Genomic DNA, 19,349 nt, shown 5'->3' with positions numbered 1-19,349 from the left:
TCCGGTCCATTCAATCGTTGTGATTTTGAACTGATTAATAGTTGATTTAATTACTATCGTGTATAAATAAATCCGCCCAGAACATTGGCTTTGTGATCGTGCATTTTTATTTTGTATAAAGCTATTTTCATTGATCAAAAATTAGCTTAGGCATGTAATCACACATAGATCTCATCGAAAAAGGCATCATCACCGCGATGAGATAAATTTCGGTTTTAATTAACTTCTTCTATTCACGATAAAAGCAAGATTACCGTTAGTTGGGTTGATCATGATTCTAATTAGAAATCATATTGTTTCGTGGCATCGAAAAGGCAAAACGCTGTTATCATACACCCGCAATCATTCTGTCTCATCCAACAACATGTAGCTTCTCCATCACATTGCGTATCACATCATAGGAAAATATCTCGACAATCGCAGCTTTTACTTAGTTATGATTTGAATCGCCACCTGTAAACTACCGTCATTCAATATAGAGGAGGTAGAGGAAAAAGCTATACAAACGATCGGACGAGCGCGAGCATGTGATCGCCGGTTGTATCGCGTGTCGTTTTTGTGCAGAATTGAAAAATACATTTACCTTCACATATCAATACTGTACTGGAGACATTCGAAATCTATCAGAGAAGGAATAGTTACAGGAGTGTTACAGAGACATCGCTGATCAGCAATGGAAGAAGAACCGAAATTTAAACGTCCGGAAATTGTCAACGATGACTCACTGGTACTATATTTTAACCAGTATAGCTACTATTGCCAAAAGGTAAGGCATTTTGTCAAGTTTTAGCGATCGCATCACGATTGTGATCACGAGGTTAGTTCTAACGTAGTAAGGTATTACATGATGAATCCAGATTGATTAGCCATTATGGCTCGTTACTTGCGCATAAATAGTCTGGTCTATCTAAAGATAGTATTTAGAGTGATCCTATAGCCTTCACGTACACTTGGTGGGTGAGATAGGTAAAAATGAAGTGAAACTTTCATAGAATGCAATTTGTAGTAAAACTATCATTGCTAAGTACTAAAAAGTGTTGATATTTTTGTATACATACGGGTGATGACTGATGCCAATTCGTCAAACTGAGTTAATTGGTATAACACCACATGTTCATATTTTAAAAGTCCCCGATTTGTCTGCATTGTACGTATGGAAAACTAATGAAAAGTGTATAACGTTATCATAGTGTCAAATATGCCTCTAGTCAGCCTGATATCCTCGTCGATGTCGCATTAGTTTTGTAAATGTCTAAACTTGAGAATTATTTGATGATCAAATCTACTGCCGTTCTACGCATAGTTGTCCCATGTATATAGGAAATCCCAGCAAACATGGGACAGATATGCGTATGACGGCAGTCTATCTTCTATATAATAAAAATGAAATGGCCTGTGTTCGTTATAGTTTCCGACGGGTTTATATGATATTTCCTCATGTGAAAATCATAAGTAAAGTTGATTAAATCGTGAAAAACTGAAATAAAGACTCTTATGGGAATTTCGCATACACAGTTCACAACGCACATTTTCCCCTACTATGCAGGGGCATCGTCTGCCGGGTCAACTAGTAAAGAATAAATTTAACTCTTCTATTTTTGCTTTTGACACGGATTAACTCATACTTTCAGTAATCTCACAACCTTTCAGGTTTTCATACTGGATAAGAAAAATATAAAATTCGCGTAATGGCTAAAACAAACAAACTGCAACCGGTAGTGATCTTCCGTCGCTGGATGGGGAGACTACTGACCAGTAGTGGGTGTTAAAAATGATTCAATTAAAAAAAAAACTATGGTTTGTTTTTTTCCTTTTCACACCTGGGTGAGCGCCCCATTCATATGATCGCGTTTGTATTTTGATATCACTAGAACGAATTGCGCATGACCTAGACTTGATCGTTATCATTAGGATGATTTACGTTCATGTGACACTTTCTGAGAATGTGTGTTGTTCAGAACTGCACAGATCTGGTAGAAATCATAATTATCACATTTATCGTTAATGGAGTATATTTTCGAATGAAGAAAGCTAAACGACATGCTTTTTGACGACATTTAGTCAATTATTTTAAAGGTGGGAAACATGTTATACTAACATAGACATTAATAAAAATACATAAAAAGTGTTTTTATCAGATGCAGATAAGTTAGTGAATAAACCAAATGTTGAACTACTAAAAATCTTGCAAAACTACATGGACGTTCAACAATGGAGAAGCTTTTAGCCGTTCAACATTTGATGAATTACCCTACCAATTCAATTCTACGATGCTGAAGCGCGTTATCGTTCCACAGCGGATAGCTGCTAATCTTTTTAAATGCTGCATACTTGTCAGTTTGGATGCGCAAACTAACGATTGTCTGAAAGATAATAATAAACTGTGGATACCATGTTGTATACATAACGCTATCTGTTATATACCTTTATTAGGATTCCAATTACTGACTTAATATCAGTTACATAAGGTGCTCTATCACGCATTTTTTTTGCAGAAAAATCTTCTAAATCTAGAAAACGATTGGTTGTGTGATAATCAGTTTTCGCTTACTAACGTGACTCTGGATTCACAGATGCTCAACTTAAGAACATTGACGTAAATAAGGACGCGAGAGGGGCTATGTGGGTCTAAGGCTCTTCTAGCCAAATTTAGCCCCTCTAGGATTCAGAAGTTGTTTTAGAGCAATTCTATGTGAATTCGAAGATTGTTACGGGGTAAGATCTACCACGGTTACATTGCCAGCTACAGGCAAATCCTGACCCAATGAATACCTTCCTCATTATCCAACTCCGTGGTACTTATGAGGGTGTCGCTAAGTCGGTGGCCTCTCGTTAAGTAAGTACCACATCAACACCAGAGTCTATTATATAGAGCTGCTTATTCTGAACGATCTTCTTGTTATTCTGTTTGCAACTTCCATTTTTGTTCAACCCTTAAAATGACTTCACGAGAGTGTTCACTGCTAAAGCTTTTTAATTTGATAACCAAGTCACCCACAGACTGCAAACACGTGAGTTTCTTGTTGCCACTTTATTGGGGGGTGTATTGAAGTTTTTTGAAGCTGTTTCTAGAACAAATCTAATTCATTTGATCATGCGTTTTAATTCGCCATAATAATCATTAGGCGATAACAATACTTCCGCCTTACCAACAAGCATTTGTTTACTTTGCTCGATAGGTAGACGGTTTGACAGTTCAACAGGTAGATTTGGCTTCACTCCTTACGTAACTCTATATATAATAGACTCTGATCTACACTTCCTTCCTCTCCCTAGTTACGGTGAAGATGGGCGTGGCCAGGAGTAGTAATCCTCATGCTTTTGTTATTTTTCTCTAAGACTGGAATCAAGGACCACTCCCCTTCTTGATTTCTGATAGCATTCTAGACAAGGATCTCAAAAGTAAAACATGAGTATCACTAGTTTCCAATCTACGAATTACACCGTAACAATGCTAATGCTAATTCTATGTGAATTCGAAGATTGATTTATTTTGTTTTTTTTATTTACCAAACATTTTGCATATGTACTTTTGCATACGTTCTCTCATACATTTAACATTTGTATGAGAGAACGCAAACTGCATCTAATCAAGTGAGATCAAGGTTTTTCTGAATCTCCTAATCAACAGTACAGAAGATGAGTTCGATTGGTTGAGTCCTCGCTTTCTGCATCGCGTTTGAATGCAAATTAGTATAAGAAAACGTAAGTTTTTGCATTTTTATACCTAGCGGTTTTAATTTACCGTCAATCGCGTAACTCAATATGTTAGTATATTTAACTTTGCGAATAAGGTACGTTGCTGTAACGACTACAAAAAAGTCATAACGCTTTGAACATTGATTGCTTACACCAGCGGTTCTCAACCTGGGGTACATGTACCCCTGGGGGTACCTTCGCTGGCCCCAGGGGGTACCTCGGATAAAAATACGTAATGGCGGACGTATTAAATTCCAATCAAACTTATTGATGAAGTTTTGATAATTGTGTATTTTTTATTTCAAAACTTTGTCTTGTACATAATATGCATGGTGATCAGTAAATCAAAGCCAATTGAATCCAGCCCTGCTCAACCAGCACAGCGTATGAAGGACAGCGGAACAAAAGATCAAACGGACAAAATTTCGAAGGAGCCAATTTGAAAAATCTCCAATGCAATCTACCTGATCTAAACAAAATGTTGAATAATATGTTAGGAATATGCTTTTGAACTGAAATCTAAAATCTATAGGTTTTTTCAGAGAAGACTTCTTTCAAGAAAGTTGGAAGCCTTCTTACAAAAAGATCGGAAGTCTTCTTTCAAGAGGCTCAGAAGGTTTTTTTTAAAGACTCGGAAAGCTCCTTTCAAGAGGCTTGGTAGCCTACTTTCAAGAGGCTCGGAAGGTTCTATGCAAAAGGCTCAGAAAGTTATTTTCAAGAGGCTCTGAAGCTTCCTTTCAAGGGGCTCGGAAGCCTCCTTTACAGAGGCTTGGACGCCTGCTTGCAAGATGCTTGAAAGCCTCTTATTAAGAGGCTCGGAAGCCTCCTTTCAAGAGACTCGTAAGCATCCTTTCAAGTTGCTCGGAAGCCACCTTTCCTGAGGTTCGAAAGTCTCCTTCCAAGAGACCCGGAAGCCTCGTTTTAAAAGGGTCGGAAGCCTTATTTCAAAACGCTTGCAAGGCTCCTTTCAAGAAAGTCGGAAGCCTTCTTTCAAAAAGCTCGGAAGCCTCCTTTCAAGAGGCTCAGAAGGAGCTTTTCAAAAGGCTCGGAAAACTCCTTTCAAGAGGCTCGGATGCCTCCTTTCAGGATGCCCCGAAACCTCTTTTCAAGAGACCCGGAAGCCTTGTTTTATGAGGCCCGAAAGCCTACTTTCAAGAGGCTCGGAAGCCTCCTTTCCAGAGGTCGGAAGCATCCTTTCAAGGGGCTCGGAAACCTACTTTCAAGAGGCTTGGAAGGTTCTTTTCAAAAGGCTCGGAATGCTCCTTTCAAGAGGCTCGGAAGCCTGCTTCCAAGAGGCCCGGAAGCCTCCTTTGAAGAAGGCCGATAGTTTTCTTTCAAAAAGCCCTGAAGGCTCCTTGATGCTCGAAAGTTTACTTTCAAGTGAATCGGAAGCCTCCTTTCAAGAGCCTTGGAAGCCTCCCTTCAAGCCTCCATCCAACCTCTTTTCAAGAGACCAGAAAGCATCGTGCTATGAGGTCCGGAAGCCTACTTTCAAGAGGCTCGGAAGCAGGCATTGCAAATCATCCCATCGTTCGATCTTTTGAGCAAAGATACTGATGAAATGATGGGATATCGATCCTAGTTATCTATGCGCTCAGTAAACATATTGCAATGTTCGTCATGGAGAAACATTTTTTCATAGCTTTTGTTGTAGCAACACCTTTGCAACGCGAGCAAACCCGAACTGCGTTGCCTATCCGGATCATCATCAAACGCTCAAATGATAATATCTTTCCAGAGTGCTCTTTGATTAGGGATAATATCTTTGTACAAGCAAAGATAATATCCTGTGCTCAGATGATATTGCAATGCCTGCTCGGAAGCCTCCTTTGAAGAAGGCCGGAAGTTTTCTTTCAAAAAGCCCTGAAGGCTCCTTGATGCTCGAAAGTTTACTTTCAAGTGAATCGGAAGCCTCCTTTCAAGAGCCTTGGAAGCCTCCCTTCAAGAAGCTCGAAATTCTTCGTTCAAAAGGCTTAGAAGAATACTTTCAAGAGGCTCAGAAGCGCCATTCCAGGACGCAAAAGAAGCCTTCTTTTAAGTGGCTCGAAAACCGCCATTCGAGAAGCTCGAAAGCCTCTCTACAAGACACTCAGAAGGAGCCTCAACCTCCTTTTAAGAGGTACCGGAAGCCAACTTGCAAAAAAAAACTCGGAAGGCTCCTTTTAAAAGTGAAACGAAAGCCTTCAAAAGGCTCGGAAGCCGACTTTCAAGAAGCTCGGATTTTTTTTTTTTTTTTTCAAGAGGCTTGGAAGCATTCTTTCAAGAGGCTCAGAAGCGTCCTTTCAAGATGCAAAGGAAGCCTCTTTTTAAGCGGCTCGAAAGCCGCCATTCAAAAGGCTCGGAAGCCTCTTGTCAAGAGGTGCGGCAGCCTACTTTCAAGAGATTCAGAAGCTTCTTTCAAGAGGCTCGGAAGGCTCCATTCAAAGGGCTCGGAATTATTCTTTCAAAGGCTTGGAAGCCTACTTTCAAGAGGGGGTACCTCAATTAATGCGAAAGTTTGGAGGGGTACCTCTCAAGAAAAAGGTTGAGAACCGCTGGCTTACACCATATCCAAGAAATCAATGTTTCTGTCACAACTACCGAGCTAACTATGGTTGTTGGAGGGTATCAGATATCAGAACGTCGGTTCCAGGGGCACGTTCACCACAATTTGGGAGATTTGTGCCATCGCCTTCACAGCCTTTACCCGACATACTTCTCTCCAAATAGCAAGATGTCCACTCATCCCGCGAGGGGAATTGTGTTGAAAATCTCCTATAAGGAAAATTGTGTCCCAATAAACCATAAGTGGTAACAATGAAGTGTGTTTAGAACTGCTGTTTACAGGATTCTCTTCCTCAAAACCGGTAAGGCATAATCGGTAAGTACGGTTTTTAAGCATCTGGTGAATTCATTTCATAGCTTACACAACCTCACTTGATCAGTACAGTTGTTGATGAAGAATGTGTACAGCCGCCAGACATTCTAAATACTCACTCTCCTCTAATGTGAAAGTGTTGGCTTGAGAAATGGATTGGGAGTGATTTGACTATGCGTCCAATTTGGGAATCTCGAGCTCGTTCAGTAGCCGCTAGGTTGCGAAGGCCGAAGAAGGTCCTTCGTAGCTTAGTTGGTTAAAGCACCAGTCGCAGTCTAGCGTACTGTAGGGTCATGGGTTCGAGTCCCATCGAAGAGAAAGTGGTTACCTCCAATACATTTTCCAATATCAATATCTTCCACATAATTACATATTCACATATGAGTTTTTTTTAATCTCGATATTTCTCCCTATGTCGATGGTTTCCTCGGTCCCTTCAATCTACATGCATTTGGGCATTCTACATCTCGAAAACCTCCCTATCTCGATTGTTTCTGATCATATTTGGTTCAGGATTCACTCTCCTTATGTCGATATGTTCAAATTTTTAGGCTACTAGACCATTATAGGACAATAACAAACACATCATCAAAGAAAACAACATTTTCTTTGTTGTTGTTTTTCATAGCAACGATGTCGTTGGTAGTCGTATAGAAGAGTCATGGTGGACTTTTCAGATTGGTACGCATGAGGAGGCATGTTTGCCAAACAGTTATCACGAATGTGACGATCGATAATACATTCTAAGCATTTCAGAAGAAATGAGGTCAGACTGATGGGTCTAAAATTCTTTGCTTATTAATACAATAGGTACGTCCTGCTGTACTTTTTCTCTGCTATCTCTTTCTGTCTTCTGAAAATTTTATTTTGGGAGATTAAATGAATCTACTCATTTAAATGAGTAAATTTACTTATTCTCCCAAAATGGGTAAATTTCTCAGCAGAGAGAAAGAGATAGCGAACAAAATGTACTTATTTATGAGTAAACGATTTTCTCCGGGTAATGTTTCTTGATCAAAAGAAGTGTAGGGGAAAGTATGGGGCAAGGCAGCCAACCTTGATTGTGACTTAGGTGAGCATTATATCTACATTATTATTACGAGCGATGGTCACTTGTTCTTAAAATACTGATTTAACTGATGATTTTACTGATGGTTTAGCTGGAATTCGAATTTTATTATAATTTTGTAGTTACATAATTAAATCTCCTTTTAGTTTCTGTTTTACATTTCGTGCCGATCTTCTGATTAGCTTAGATTGCTGATTATCTTCACTTCTATATAATTCTTGTTCGAACGGAGTGTTGTCTCCATAAATAAACGATTCCGCGGGGAATCCATAAAAATCCTCTCATCGTCAGAAACACCTTCTATCTCTGTTGGAGTTTCTCTGTACCGTCTCCTCTATAACATAGCGTTGAATCCTTGTTACAGAAATTTGGTTCTTTTCTTCTTTGCCAAATATTCCGATTGAAGGTTTGTGGTCGGTGTATATTATGAACTTCATATCAAAAAGAAATTTATGAAATTTCTTAACCGCACAAACTACCGCCAAAGCTTCAAGGTGAAGAATGGGATATTTCTTTTGCGCCTCGTTAAGACTAAAAGATGTAAAGCAAACTAGAAATACTAGAATAAGAGATCGGCGAAGACGCCATCTTGTTTCCAATCGAACCGTCAAAAGCGATTCCAATTCGACTTGTTTACTTTTTGCTTCCATAAGAAGCAAGCAAAAAGTTCAAGTGCTGCCAGTATTATTTTGACGATTTCATGCATTTTCATACGTTGCCATTTCTACAGTTTTTCACTCCGCCGGTCTCTGGTTATAGGGTTGCTAAAGCAAACCGGTCTTTCTTCTGTATCCACTAGATGCGACATCACTCCGCCTAATCCGTAACTCGACGCATCCGTTGGGTCGTTGGGTCGAAATACTCTAACAAACATGGTCGAAGGAGATAACTCTTACAGTGCAAAAAAGTTTGTTGACATTGGTCTGTCCATGTAAATTTCACGTTCTTCCTCAACAAAGCATAAAGACACTGGATACGAGACGACAGATTGGGAATACATTTTGAATAAAAATTTAATAGTCCTAAAAAAGCTTTAAGTTCTGACACGTTTTGTGGAGCTTTCGCCTCACTTATTGTTTCTATTTTTTCAGGACAAGAAAGTAAACCTTTATCTGTTAGTATGTGTCCAAGGTAGGGAAGTTCCTTCACACAAAAAAATACACTTTTTTAAATTAACTTCGATGTTAGCTCCAGCTAATCTTTTCAAAACTAAATAGAGTTTTCTTTTACAATCTTCCAAATCAAAACCCGAAATTAACACGTCGTCTAAGTAACAAGAAACATTTTCCAGGTCGTGTAAAATTTGATCCATAACTTTTTGAAATATAGATACGCTTGACGACGCCCCTTGTGGCAATCGGTTGTAAATATATAAACCTTTTATTGTATTTATTACCATGAACTTTTTGGAAGCTTGGGACAACAAAAGCTGCGTATAAGCACCGTCTAAATCGAGTGAGCAGAAAACTTTGGATCCCGAAAGAGAGGCAAAAAGGTCCTGAGCTACCGGTAATGGGTACGTATTAGGAATAATCACCTTGTTGATCGAAACTTTGCAATCGATTACTAATCGAATGCTTTGATCCTTTTTCATCACGATTTCAACCGGTGACGCCCACTCACTGGTATCTATAGGTGTTATTACCCCATCTCTCTCTAACGAATCTAAATGCTCAATAACATTATCCCTCAATCTCAATGGTACTCCATATGCTTTTTTAAAAATCGGCCTATCCTTTTTCAAAACCAAATCTCGCTTAACTTTTCAAAAGGACCTAAGTAACATTTTTTTCATGAATTAATTTGAATAGCGCAATCAACAGAACAACATGAAAGCTTTTGATTGCGGTACTCAAATTAATTCATGACAAAAATGTTACTTAGGTCCTTTTGAAAAGTTAAGCGAGAAATCTTTTTTATACCCAACTATTGGAGTTGAAAAATCCCCATCAAATACAGTTGAAAACTTACTTTTCAACTCGTCAGTTAAATTTTCGGCGTCAAGTTTATGAACTCTCAAGGGATTAGAAAATATGTTCCTCCATCCAACATAAAAACAGTCCAACCAGGTGCGTCCCATCAGTGGTATGAAATCGTTGTCGCATCTGAGCACTATCATATACAGCTGTTGTTTATTTCCTTTCAAATAAACCGAAACGCTCAATCTCCCAAGAATCTTAAACCTTTTGCCATCAATCACTGCCAGCTTTTTGTTGCAAGGTAAAAGTGTACAACTCCTAAAACTTCTTGCAAAAAGTTCTTCTGAAACGACGGTCGCTGCTGAGCCGCAGTCTATCTCCATAGTTAAAGTGCTTTTCTCGACCAAAACGTCAACAAGGCAAGCCTCATTGATACTTTTTTTTGGAGAACCCAGAAATTTAATATCTGCCTGATGTATTCCTCTACCATGCAATTTATAACGCACAAATATAACGGTCTCTCTGAGTCATACCTCCGGTCAATGTATGTTCCTAACTTATTTCTAGGCGAAAAGGATACACTACCATGACTGCTTCTACTTCTACCACGATATCTTTGCTTAGAGCGAGATCTAACTTCCTTTCTACCCAAACGCGCTACTAACGACATGTTGTGATCATCATCGTCCTTCAAAACACTAGTACGGTTACTAGAAATCTCATGATTTAGAATGAGCTTCTCAGCTCTAGCAGCAGATAAATCATCTTCGTCGCATAATCGTTTCTGTATATCTCGGTTATACACTCCAATCACCAGAAGATCACGAATAGCCCTATCCTTAAAAGTTCCAAAACCACATTGTTCTGCTAAAACTGCGATAACAAAATCCTCTGAGTTCTCATTTCTACCCTGTCTTCTGCTCCAGAATTTGTAGCTGTGTATAACTTCTGAATCGCATTTATCAAACCTTTTCTTCAACGCATCCGTGATCTGCTGATATGATAAGTTTTTAACATCTTGACCGGGAAAAAGTTTTTTGATCTCAGAGAAAACTGTTACACCACACACGGCTAAAAAGGAAGTTTTGTATTTATCTTCCGGCACATTGGTGATTGTGGTCGACGATCGCAAAATCTAATCGCCGCGCCGTAAACAGACTGCACTGCACACTAGAGGCAACGATGTATTCGTGAGTTATTCAATCTCGTTTGAACGGTTTGAAGGTCGGCGAAGGCAAGTGACTTGGCGCGTAGCTGCAGTTACTTTACGTGATGATGTTGGTGTTGGTACAGACTTGGGGTTCGGCTAGATGAGGGTAGTTCACCGTATGTCAATATTCGAAACCTCCCTTTCTCTGGTGCTTTCTAAGGTGCCCGCCAGAGTAAACGCGACGTGCGATGCGACGCGACGCGACAGTGCAATTTGACAGCCTGTTGATAATGATTGTTATTCTTTTACGTGAGTCGCGTCGCGTCGCATCGCTCGTCGTTTACTCTGGCTTCGCCCTAAGGCGACACTAACACTCACACATCCAGTGCCTTTATGGAGCACTGAGCGAAGCGGATGAACTCAGCGGTGTGAAATAGCTGGGCGATGAACTTCGGAGTCTCACAGTTCACAAAATGGAGTAGTATCGCTTTAAATGCACAAAGACAAAAGAAACAAAAGGTAAAAAAAATGAACACTACGCTTAATAGTAACACACTTTTCTCTTTACAAATCTTTTTATATAATAAATTTCTCTCATTATTTCTTCACAATTTGCTGTTAAATACATAAAAACGTGGGATGCCACATTTCCGAGCGCATCAAAAGATATTCTTATGGGCCGAACACAATGGATACGTTTGCGTGCGTTTTGACAGTTTTCTCATGGGAAAACTGTCAAAACGCACGCAAACGTATCAATTGTGTTTGGCCCATTACCAAAAACCTTGTCACAAAGCAATACTTATACAAAATTCTAACAAAAGCGGATGACAATGCTTTTACACAATAAAACTTTCTCAGAAGAAATCTCCTAACTTTTCCCAGGTTAAAATGGCACTAAACTTTTCACAATGTAGGGTGAAATTATTTCAGCACTAAATAGGTACAATTCCACTCGCGAAACTTTACTTTAATATCGTACTTTTCCTCGTCGCCACTTGATTTATCCACAAAAAGGAATCGAACAAGGCGGACAGGCGCGAACAGTAAACCGTGATATTGAAGAGGGGCTTGAAACACGTCTAGCTTGGATCTTGCACTGCCATAAACTGAATTGTATTTCTGATCGAGCGCCACTCATAACGTTAATATTCCTCTTTTATCTCTCATACTGATTGGCTCTCTTCTGAGCTTTAATTCTCTTCAGCATTTGTATACAACATAATATACAAGTGCGATAGTTTTGTTTTCTTGTTGCTTGTTATGATTCGAAGAGGGTTTTGCCTCTCTTTTATCGTTGTTCGTTATCTATTGAGAGCGATTTCTGCAAACCCTGGCCAACTGTAATAGGAACAAAGTTATCTCCAAAGATCATCAAATTAGTTTCTGTCTGAATCAGAGATGATTTATACAAGGGATATGGTTTTAATCGTAAAAAAAGTTTTAGGCAAATTCAGATATTGTCCTGTAGTAGGCTAGATCCTAAAATGAGCTCTACCACCACCCTACGCAGCCATTCACCCAAGTTGAAGAGAAGTGGACAGTGGAATAGAAGTCGGTGCCGTGGACATCAGAACCCCGCCGTTTTTGGAATAAGAATACACAATGATAGTAATATCCCTCATCGTGAGAGGATTGTGAACCTTCCAAGTCTTAGCAACTCCTGGCTGATGAAGCTAGGGAGCACCACTAGGAGTTTTAGGTACCAGACAAAGGCTCGCAACGCGCACTGTACAGGGTCGTTTCTGTTGGGCGATCTCTGGATAAATCCTAATCAATTAGGTGGACTGACTTACCACTTACCTTTCGATATCGGCGAACAATGGATAAGGGAACAAAAACACCAATGCTAAATTTCTGTTTAGTTATTAAAGAGCTACTATAAATTGACTTGTAGTAACATTGTGGGAGTTTATTTAATTAACAAATCGTACTAGCACGAAAAATTGATTATTCTAGGTTTAGTATACTTGCGCAAATCATTAATTGGGGACACTTTTCACTGTTGCGGCCGGTGCTTGTTGGTCGGCATGGATGTGATGCACTGGGACGGACTTTGACGGCGGGAACTAATGGCACCGACTTGGGTACCGGCGTGGTGATGCTGAAGACACGTGGTTCAACTTTCCGGCGGCAACTCTGACCGTGTATCGGTGGGCCTGGCGTTTCACTGATTCTGCAGGCCCGGGGAGCGGTACCTTGTGCACTGTTTTCGCGAATGTTTTCTGATCGGGTGGGAACGAAGCAAATTGGTCGGAAACAAGCAGTATTTTAGGCGGTCACTTCACTAGCGTCTTTTGCTACTAGTCCCGATACACACTATGGTGGAACCTTACTGGGTAATGTTCACATCCACTTCGGATGCACTCGCGACGTACGACGTACGATTTTGTTCTTTCGGACCGCAAAAACGTCGTTTACTGCCACACAGATGCCACCTGATCGACCGGATTAGAAAATTCACTAAGTTTCCGATCACTTGATCCTTAGGATCGTTATTAACTAACGGACTACCGAAACGCGTGTTCAGAAAACTTGACTATCTGAAAAGTCGCTGCCGCAATCGTCGCTCCTCTGGGCTGGTTTCAAAGATACAAGAGAGCCACATCTGGGCTCCCAACCTTTTTATACAATCCCGATTCCTCATTCTATCCTATTTCGTTGGTGATCTTCATTCACCGCCCCAGTATGATGAAACCGCTGCGACGATGCTTGCATTCCGGATCATTACGGGGGGTTACAAATTTTTGTTTTGTGTCGGTTTGAATTTGAATTTCTTGCATGCAAGTCGTTTTATTTTATCATTTTAGATTAGATTATTGATTTTAATTGGTTTATAGAAATAAATTTAAGTTTTATATAAATAAGTTTAAAACAAAATAACAATTTTTTTATAAACTGAATAACATTTTAAATACATTGAATTTTTAACAAAAACTAACAAACTCATAGAACAAAATATCAAGTCGATGTTCGCCGATAAAGGTTTCATTGTAACCTACAAACGGTTGGTTACAAGAAGCAAGCCGTCCCGTATTTGGAAGCCCACATAAGCTGTCGTGCACCGTTCTCGACTGAAACTGGCATCGCACCCGCCGAAGGCCAATCCATCACCGACATTTTCGACTCGAAAGCTACGACGGACACCCAAGCCATCCCGGAAGACAGTGAGACGCCATCGCTAGTCGTCAGCGTTCTGGGACAAGCCACTATTGAAGGAGAGGAAGAAAGGGAAGGAGCTGTGGAAAGAAGACAGGGCCTCGAAGAAAAAGATCAGATTAGTAGATAAGAAAGTGGGGAAGAGAAGAAACGGAAGAAGTGGTAGAAAGAGGAAGAGAGGGAGGAGAGATAGGCCGAATAAAGTGTACTGTCCTGTTTTATATTGTGGTTTTTCTATTTCGATTGCGAGAATTACCTGTCCGCAAGTTATTAGAGGTGAGCGTGCCGACCCTGAGGCCATTTGATTCAGGGAGTCTCTGTATTGTTCAAGGGATACTTAACCATTAATTACAAAATCACCATGGAATACGACATTTTCAAACGAAACATCATTTGAACATAATCCATAGAAGTCAAGGAACGTGTCACCGGCTCTAAATAAATTTAAATATTTTTAATATAATTTTTGTTCCTCGCTCGTCTTGCCCCGAGGGGGTGCCCATGTCGCCCCATATGATAATTATACTGCCACTAACCGCAAGTCAAGTACATCTGTATATGGAGCCCCATATACAGATGTGCTCGACTTGCGGTTAGCGACAGTAATAGGCATCATAAAAACACCTTTTTAAAGCCAGTTTATAAGATACTGAAACGGCATTAATCAATGTTTATTGATACTTATGTCAAAGGCAGGTCAACATAAAGATGGTTCATGGACAAATTAGCAAAATTTGAAGGAGTTTCACTATTCTACAAAGATTACCGCTTAGGATGGCCATCTTGCCCCACTTTCCCCTAGTTGCCATTTGGCTCGCTTTTTTGGCGAATTGGAAATCCTTGGATCTCGCAAGAATTTTAATTAATCGACTGACTTCTCTCAATTTGGAAACATTAGCACAAACACGCTTAAAATCAATAACACAGAGATATGTTTTCTTCACACAAAACGGACCTAATTTACAATGTTATGAAAACTCATATGTGAATATGTACGTTATGTGGAAGATATTGATTTGGAAAATGTATTGGAGGTAACCACTTTCCCTTCGATGGGACTCGAACCCATGACCCTACAGTACGCTAGACTGGTGCTTTAACCAACTAAGCTACGAAGGACCTCCGTCGGCCTTCGCAACCTAGCGGCTACTGAACGAGCTCGAGATTCCTAAATTGGACGCATAGTCAAATCACTCGCAATCCATTTCTCAAGCCAATACTTCCACATGTGTATTGTACACGTCCACATTAGAGGAGCGTGAGTATTTAGAATGTCTGGCGGCTATACACATTCTTCATCAGCAACGGTACTGATCAAGTGAGGTTGTGTAAGCTATTTACCAGTCGGTCGTCAAGCTCAGACCCGACCGCATGTGTATAGCCGCCAGACATTCTAAATACTCACGCTCCTCTAATGTGGACGTGTACAATACACATGTGGAAGTATTGGCTTGAGAAATGGATTGCGAGTGATTTGACTATGCGTCCAATTTGGGAATCTCGAGCTCGTTCAGTAGCCGCTAGGTTGCGACGGCCGACGGAGGTCCTTCGTAGCTTAGTTGGTTAAAGCACCAGTCTAGCGTACTGTAGGGTCATGGGTTCGAGTCCCATCGGAGGGAAAGTGGTTACCTCCAATACATTTTCCAAATCAATATCTTCCACAAAACGTACATATTCACATATGAGTTTTCATAACATTGTAAATTAACGTCCAAGTCGGGTGGTTTAATCCCCGGAAATAGGCAATTACCTTTGATTGAACTGACGGACCTAATGCAGAACATCCCCTAGATGAGCGACAGTTACACAGCCACAAAAATAACTCGTGTGGTTTTATTGAAGCTTGGATTTCAATATTTTCAACAGTATTTAGTGATTTTAAGCGTGAAGGTTCCCCAGGTTCGCTCAGCTCTCTCTCTCTCTCTCTCTCTCTCTCTCTCTCTCTCTCTCTCTCTCTCTCTCTCTCTCTCTCTCTCTCTCTCTCTCTCTCCTTCTCTCTCTTTCTTTCTCACTATCTTCATCGCTACATCTACTTTGATTATTTAAATACTACTTCGCAGACCTACCTTACCTTGCGTTTTAGAAATCCCTATTCAACTAAATAGGGTCTTTACATAAGGTTCGTTTAATTTACTTTATTATTGTTATTTTTTACTAAGGAATAAGTTCATCACCTTTTAACACAGAGTTGAGAGAAAGAGAGAGAGAGAGAAAGAGAGGGGGATAGGGATTCATTCATGAGCTAACATGACTTTTTTTGTGCCCGAGGCTGGCTCGTCTCCAGCTAATATGACTGATTAAGGGGCAAGCCAGAGTAAACGCGACTCACGTTAAGGTATATCAATTATTTTCAATGAACTGTCAAATTGTACTGCAGCGTCTACTCTGGCTTCCCCCCAATATTCATGACTCATGACTAATGAGCAGGTTGAAGTCCCTCGAAATTACTCCCATTCTGCTCGTTCTTTTTTGTTCTTGAGTTCTTGAGCGACTTCAACCTGCTCACTACACAGGACTATAATAGTGCTGTCCAATGAGCAGTTCGAAGTAGCTCCCATGGACATGATAGGGTCCATTGGTTAACAAAAAAGAACGAGCATGATGGGAACAACTTCGAGCTGCTCATTGGACAGCACTAATGTAACGTACTCCACAGGTTCTCTGGGCATTACATGAGAAGGACATCAAATTTACAAAATACGATATCGATGTCGCCAACGACGAACACTTTTCCGAGTGGTTTCTCGAGCTGAACCCCCGGGGCGAGTTACCGGTGTTGCAGAAAGGTCTACTCATTGTACCAGGCTCGAACCGAATCTTGGACTATTTAGAAGAGAACTTTCAGAACAGTAAGTGAAAGTGCATAAATGCACATTCAGATAAGCTTAACATTGACATTTCTTATTCTTCAGCTAAACCTCTGAAATTACCATGGAACACGGGTACGAACATACGGAATCTCAAAAACACCCTGGATAAATTACCCATAGGCGTCATAACGATGGGTTCGTTCCTACATCCGAGGACGGTCGTGACTCCTAAATCTCCCTTTGTACAACCGGTCCGGTACACTATTTTGGAACGGGACGAAACTGTTAGTAGCCGCTTGAGAGGCTACGCAAAAACGTTTCCAGCATTCGGGGAGGTTCTACATAGGAAGGCTGACTTCCACGACCGTAAACGGCTGGTGCTCACCAATGAGCAATACTTTTTAGAGCTGCTGGATATCTTGGATGCTGTTTTGACAGACGCCGAAACCGAACTGGTAAATTTGGATGACGACACCACGTGGATCGCAGGTGCAGATCTCAGTTTGGCCGATATTTCTTTGGGATGTTTGTTGTACCGCCTATACGTACTGGGCTTGGAGGATCGCTTCTGGACTGGTGGTAAGAAACCGCAACTGGAGAAGTACTTCAACCGAATTTTGGCCGCGGAGAACTTCCAGCACACTTTGCCCACGAAGACGTCACTGCTCAAAACAATCTGGTTGAACACACCATCCACGTACAAAGCCGGTATAGCAGCCTTCTCATTCTCGTCTATGATCATAGGGTCGACTCTGCTCAAGAGATAAGGATTTCTTTCGTTTCAAACACTGTTGAACAACGATTTTATAAACTTTGGTAGATTTATTATAAACCGTCTTAATATTAACCGCTCAAAAATAGCCGATCACCAAATGTCATAATTTTCACATTATATTAAATCGATGGTTATTAACTTTTAAAATCGTGCTCGTTTTATTTTTCTTTTATGTCTAAGTAGGTATAATAAGAAAGTAATAATTATGATGAATCTCGTAGTCTTTTGAAATGAAAATATTTCGCGTAACTTTTATTCGAGGAACCACTGAATAACTAACTACAAATAAGTTTCGAAACGCAAAAAAAAATCAAAGCATGTGACTTATTTCGAACGTGTAAATTTTGATGTCATTTTTGACGAACGTATGCCAAACCATCGCTCTTGAACCGAATCGCGACTGAATCACACCCAGAAAAGTGGACTATGTGTTTGTACACATCATCGTGGTAAAAGCGTTGAACGATCGGATAACACACGGGGTTTAGGTACTTTTAATCAGTTTTTCCATAGAACAGCTTTGAAAATGTTCTAACAATTATTAATTTGATATTATTTGGATATTTTTTATGAACATACATGCTTGAAGAGAAAAACGAAGTTCTTCGAAACATTCACCTAATTGTTTTATCAAATGATGTCTTACAAATTCTTATTGACAACAGGGATTCCCTAAAAAATAAAACAATCTGTTCAACAGATCATAATTTCGAATCCGATACGCGCAAGTGGGTGGCATAAGCTAATTTCGACAAGTTGATTCGAACACAAAACAATGATTGTGTTGTTAATCAGCTATTAGGGCATCGAAATACCATTAGCAATAGTATACACTATGTATTTGAAATAAGAAAGATAGCACCTATGATTTCTTTTTAAACATTTTGATTTGATGACCCTAAACCATCTAATTTATATTAACTTCAAATTATATTCAATAAATAAAGCAAATAAAAACTATAACAAAAGAAACATAAACAACAAAACAGTAAAATGCCTTAATCTGTGCTCGATTAGACCTATGCTATGTTCAATCAATTAGTTTGTATAAATTGTATGAAGGAAAACTCCTCAACCTTTTATTTCGATTATTTTGATGCGTTCACTAATAAATATTAGGTCACAGTTCATTGATGATGTTTGTTAAGCAAGGAATTAGGCAGTTCTGGTCTTTTTCGTAAAAAAATTCTAGTTGTAGTTATACTCGTAGTAGATAATAGTAGATTTAGTACTAAATGACTGTTAAATATCTTGGCTGTGCATATGCACAGCACATGTTTCGAAATGGACAACTGATATGAAATTTGCAAAAAGGATCCACGTGTCTTGGACTCGAACACTATCTAGATAGGCGTGATAAACCCTACACAACAAGACCACTTGAGGTCACTCCTGACAGAATCCAAGTTTCAAAGTGCTCGCGTTTTCGGGGGCACACCACTCGATACGGAAGCAACGCACAACTGTCATTTTTATTTTTTCACGCATGCTGCAACGCAGCAAAGCTGAATCAACCAAAATGACAGTTGACCGCCGCCTCCGTATCGAGTGGTGTGCCCCCGAAAACGCGAGCACTTTGAAACTTGGATTCTGTCAGGAGTGACCTTAAAGGTCAACCTACACCCACATTGTTTATTATCGAGAACTTCACACACTATGCCCCAAGCAACGGGCTGGGCTGATTTGTGTAGACTATAGAGTGTGAATCAATCATACTCTGCTATGCCAAAGACTTGCTTGGCCAAAGCACTTGATGAGTGTGACTGTTCTACGCAGCAGTCGCGATGTACTCAGACGACTAAAGACGGTGGAAGACGAACACTTATGGATATACAACAGTAAAGCTCATGTGACGACTGATGATTGGACAAATCAAGCCTTCGAAAGATATTTAATTTGTAAAAAACAGCT

The 19,349-nt window shown here is 40.0% G+C and overlaps 1 protein-coding gene across 1 annotated transcript; it reads left to right on the top strand.

The window, feature by feature from the left end:
- Nucleotides 1-448: 448 nt before the first annotated feature.
- Nucleotides 449-18,879, top strand: LOC134211160 (ganglioside-induced differentiation-associated protein 1). The gene is made up of 3 exons (XM_062687802.1): nt 449-766; nt 16,510-16,702; nt 16,766-18,879. Exons 1-3 carry the CDS (start codon nt 674-676, stop codon nt 17,428-17,430), a joined length of 951 nt encoding a protein of 316 aa, XP_062543786.1. The 5' UTR covers nt 449-673; the 3' UTR covers nt 17,431-18,879.
- Nucleotides 18,880-19,349: the final 470 nt, after the last annotated feature.

This window comes from Armigeres subalbatus, chromosome 2 (genome assembly GCF_024139115.2).
Source record: "Armigeres subalbatus isolate Guangzhou_Male chromosome 2, GZ_Asu_2, whole genome shotgun sequence".
NCBI classification, from domain to species: domain Eukaryota; kingdom Metazoa; phylum Arthropoda; class Insecta; order Diptera; family Culicidae; genus Armigeres; species Armigeres subalbatus.
Note: the sequence above shows the minus strand (reverse complement) of the source record. Positions and strands in the feature narration are given on the sequence as shown.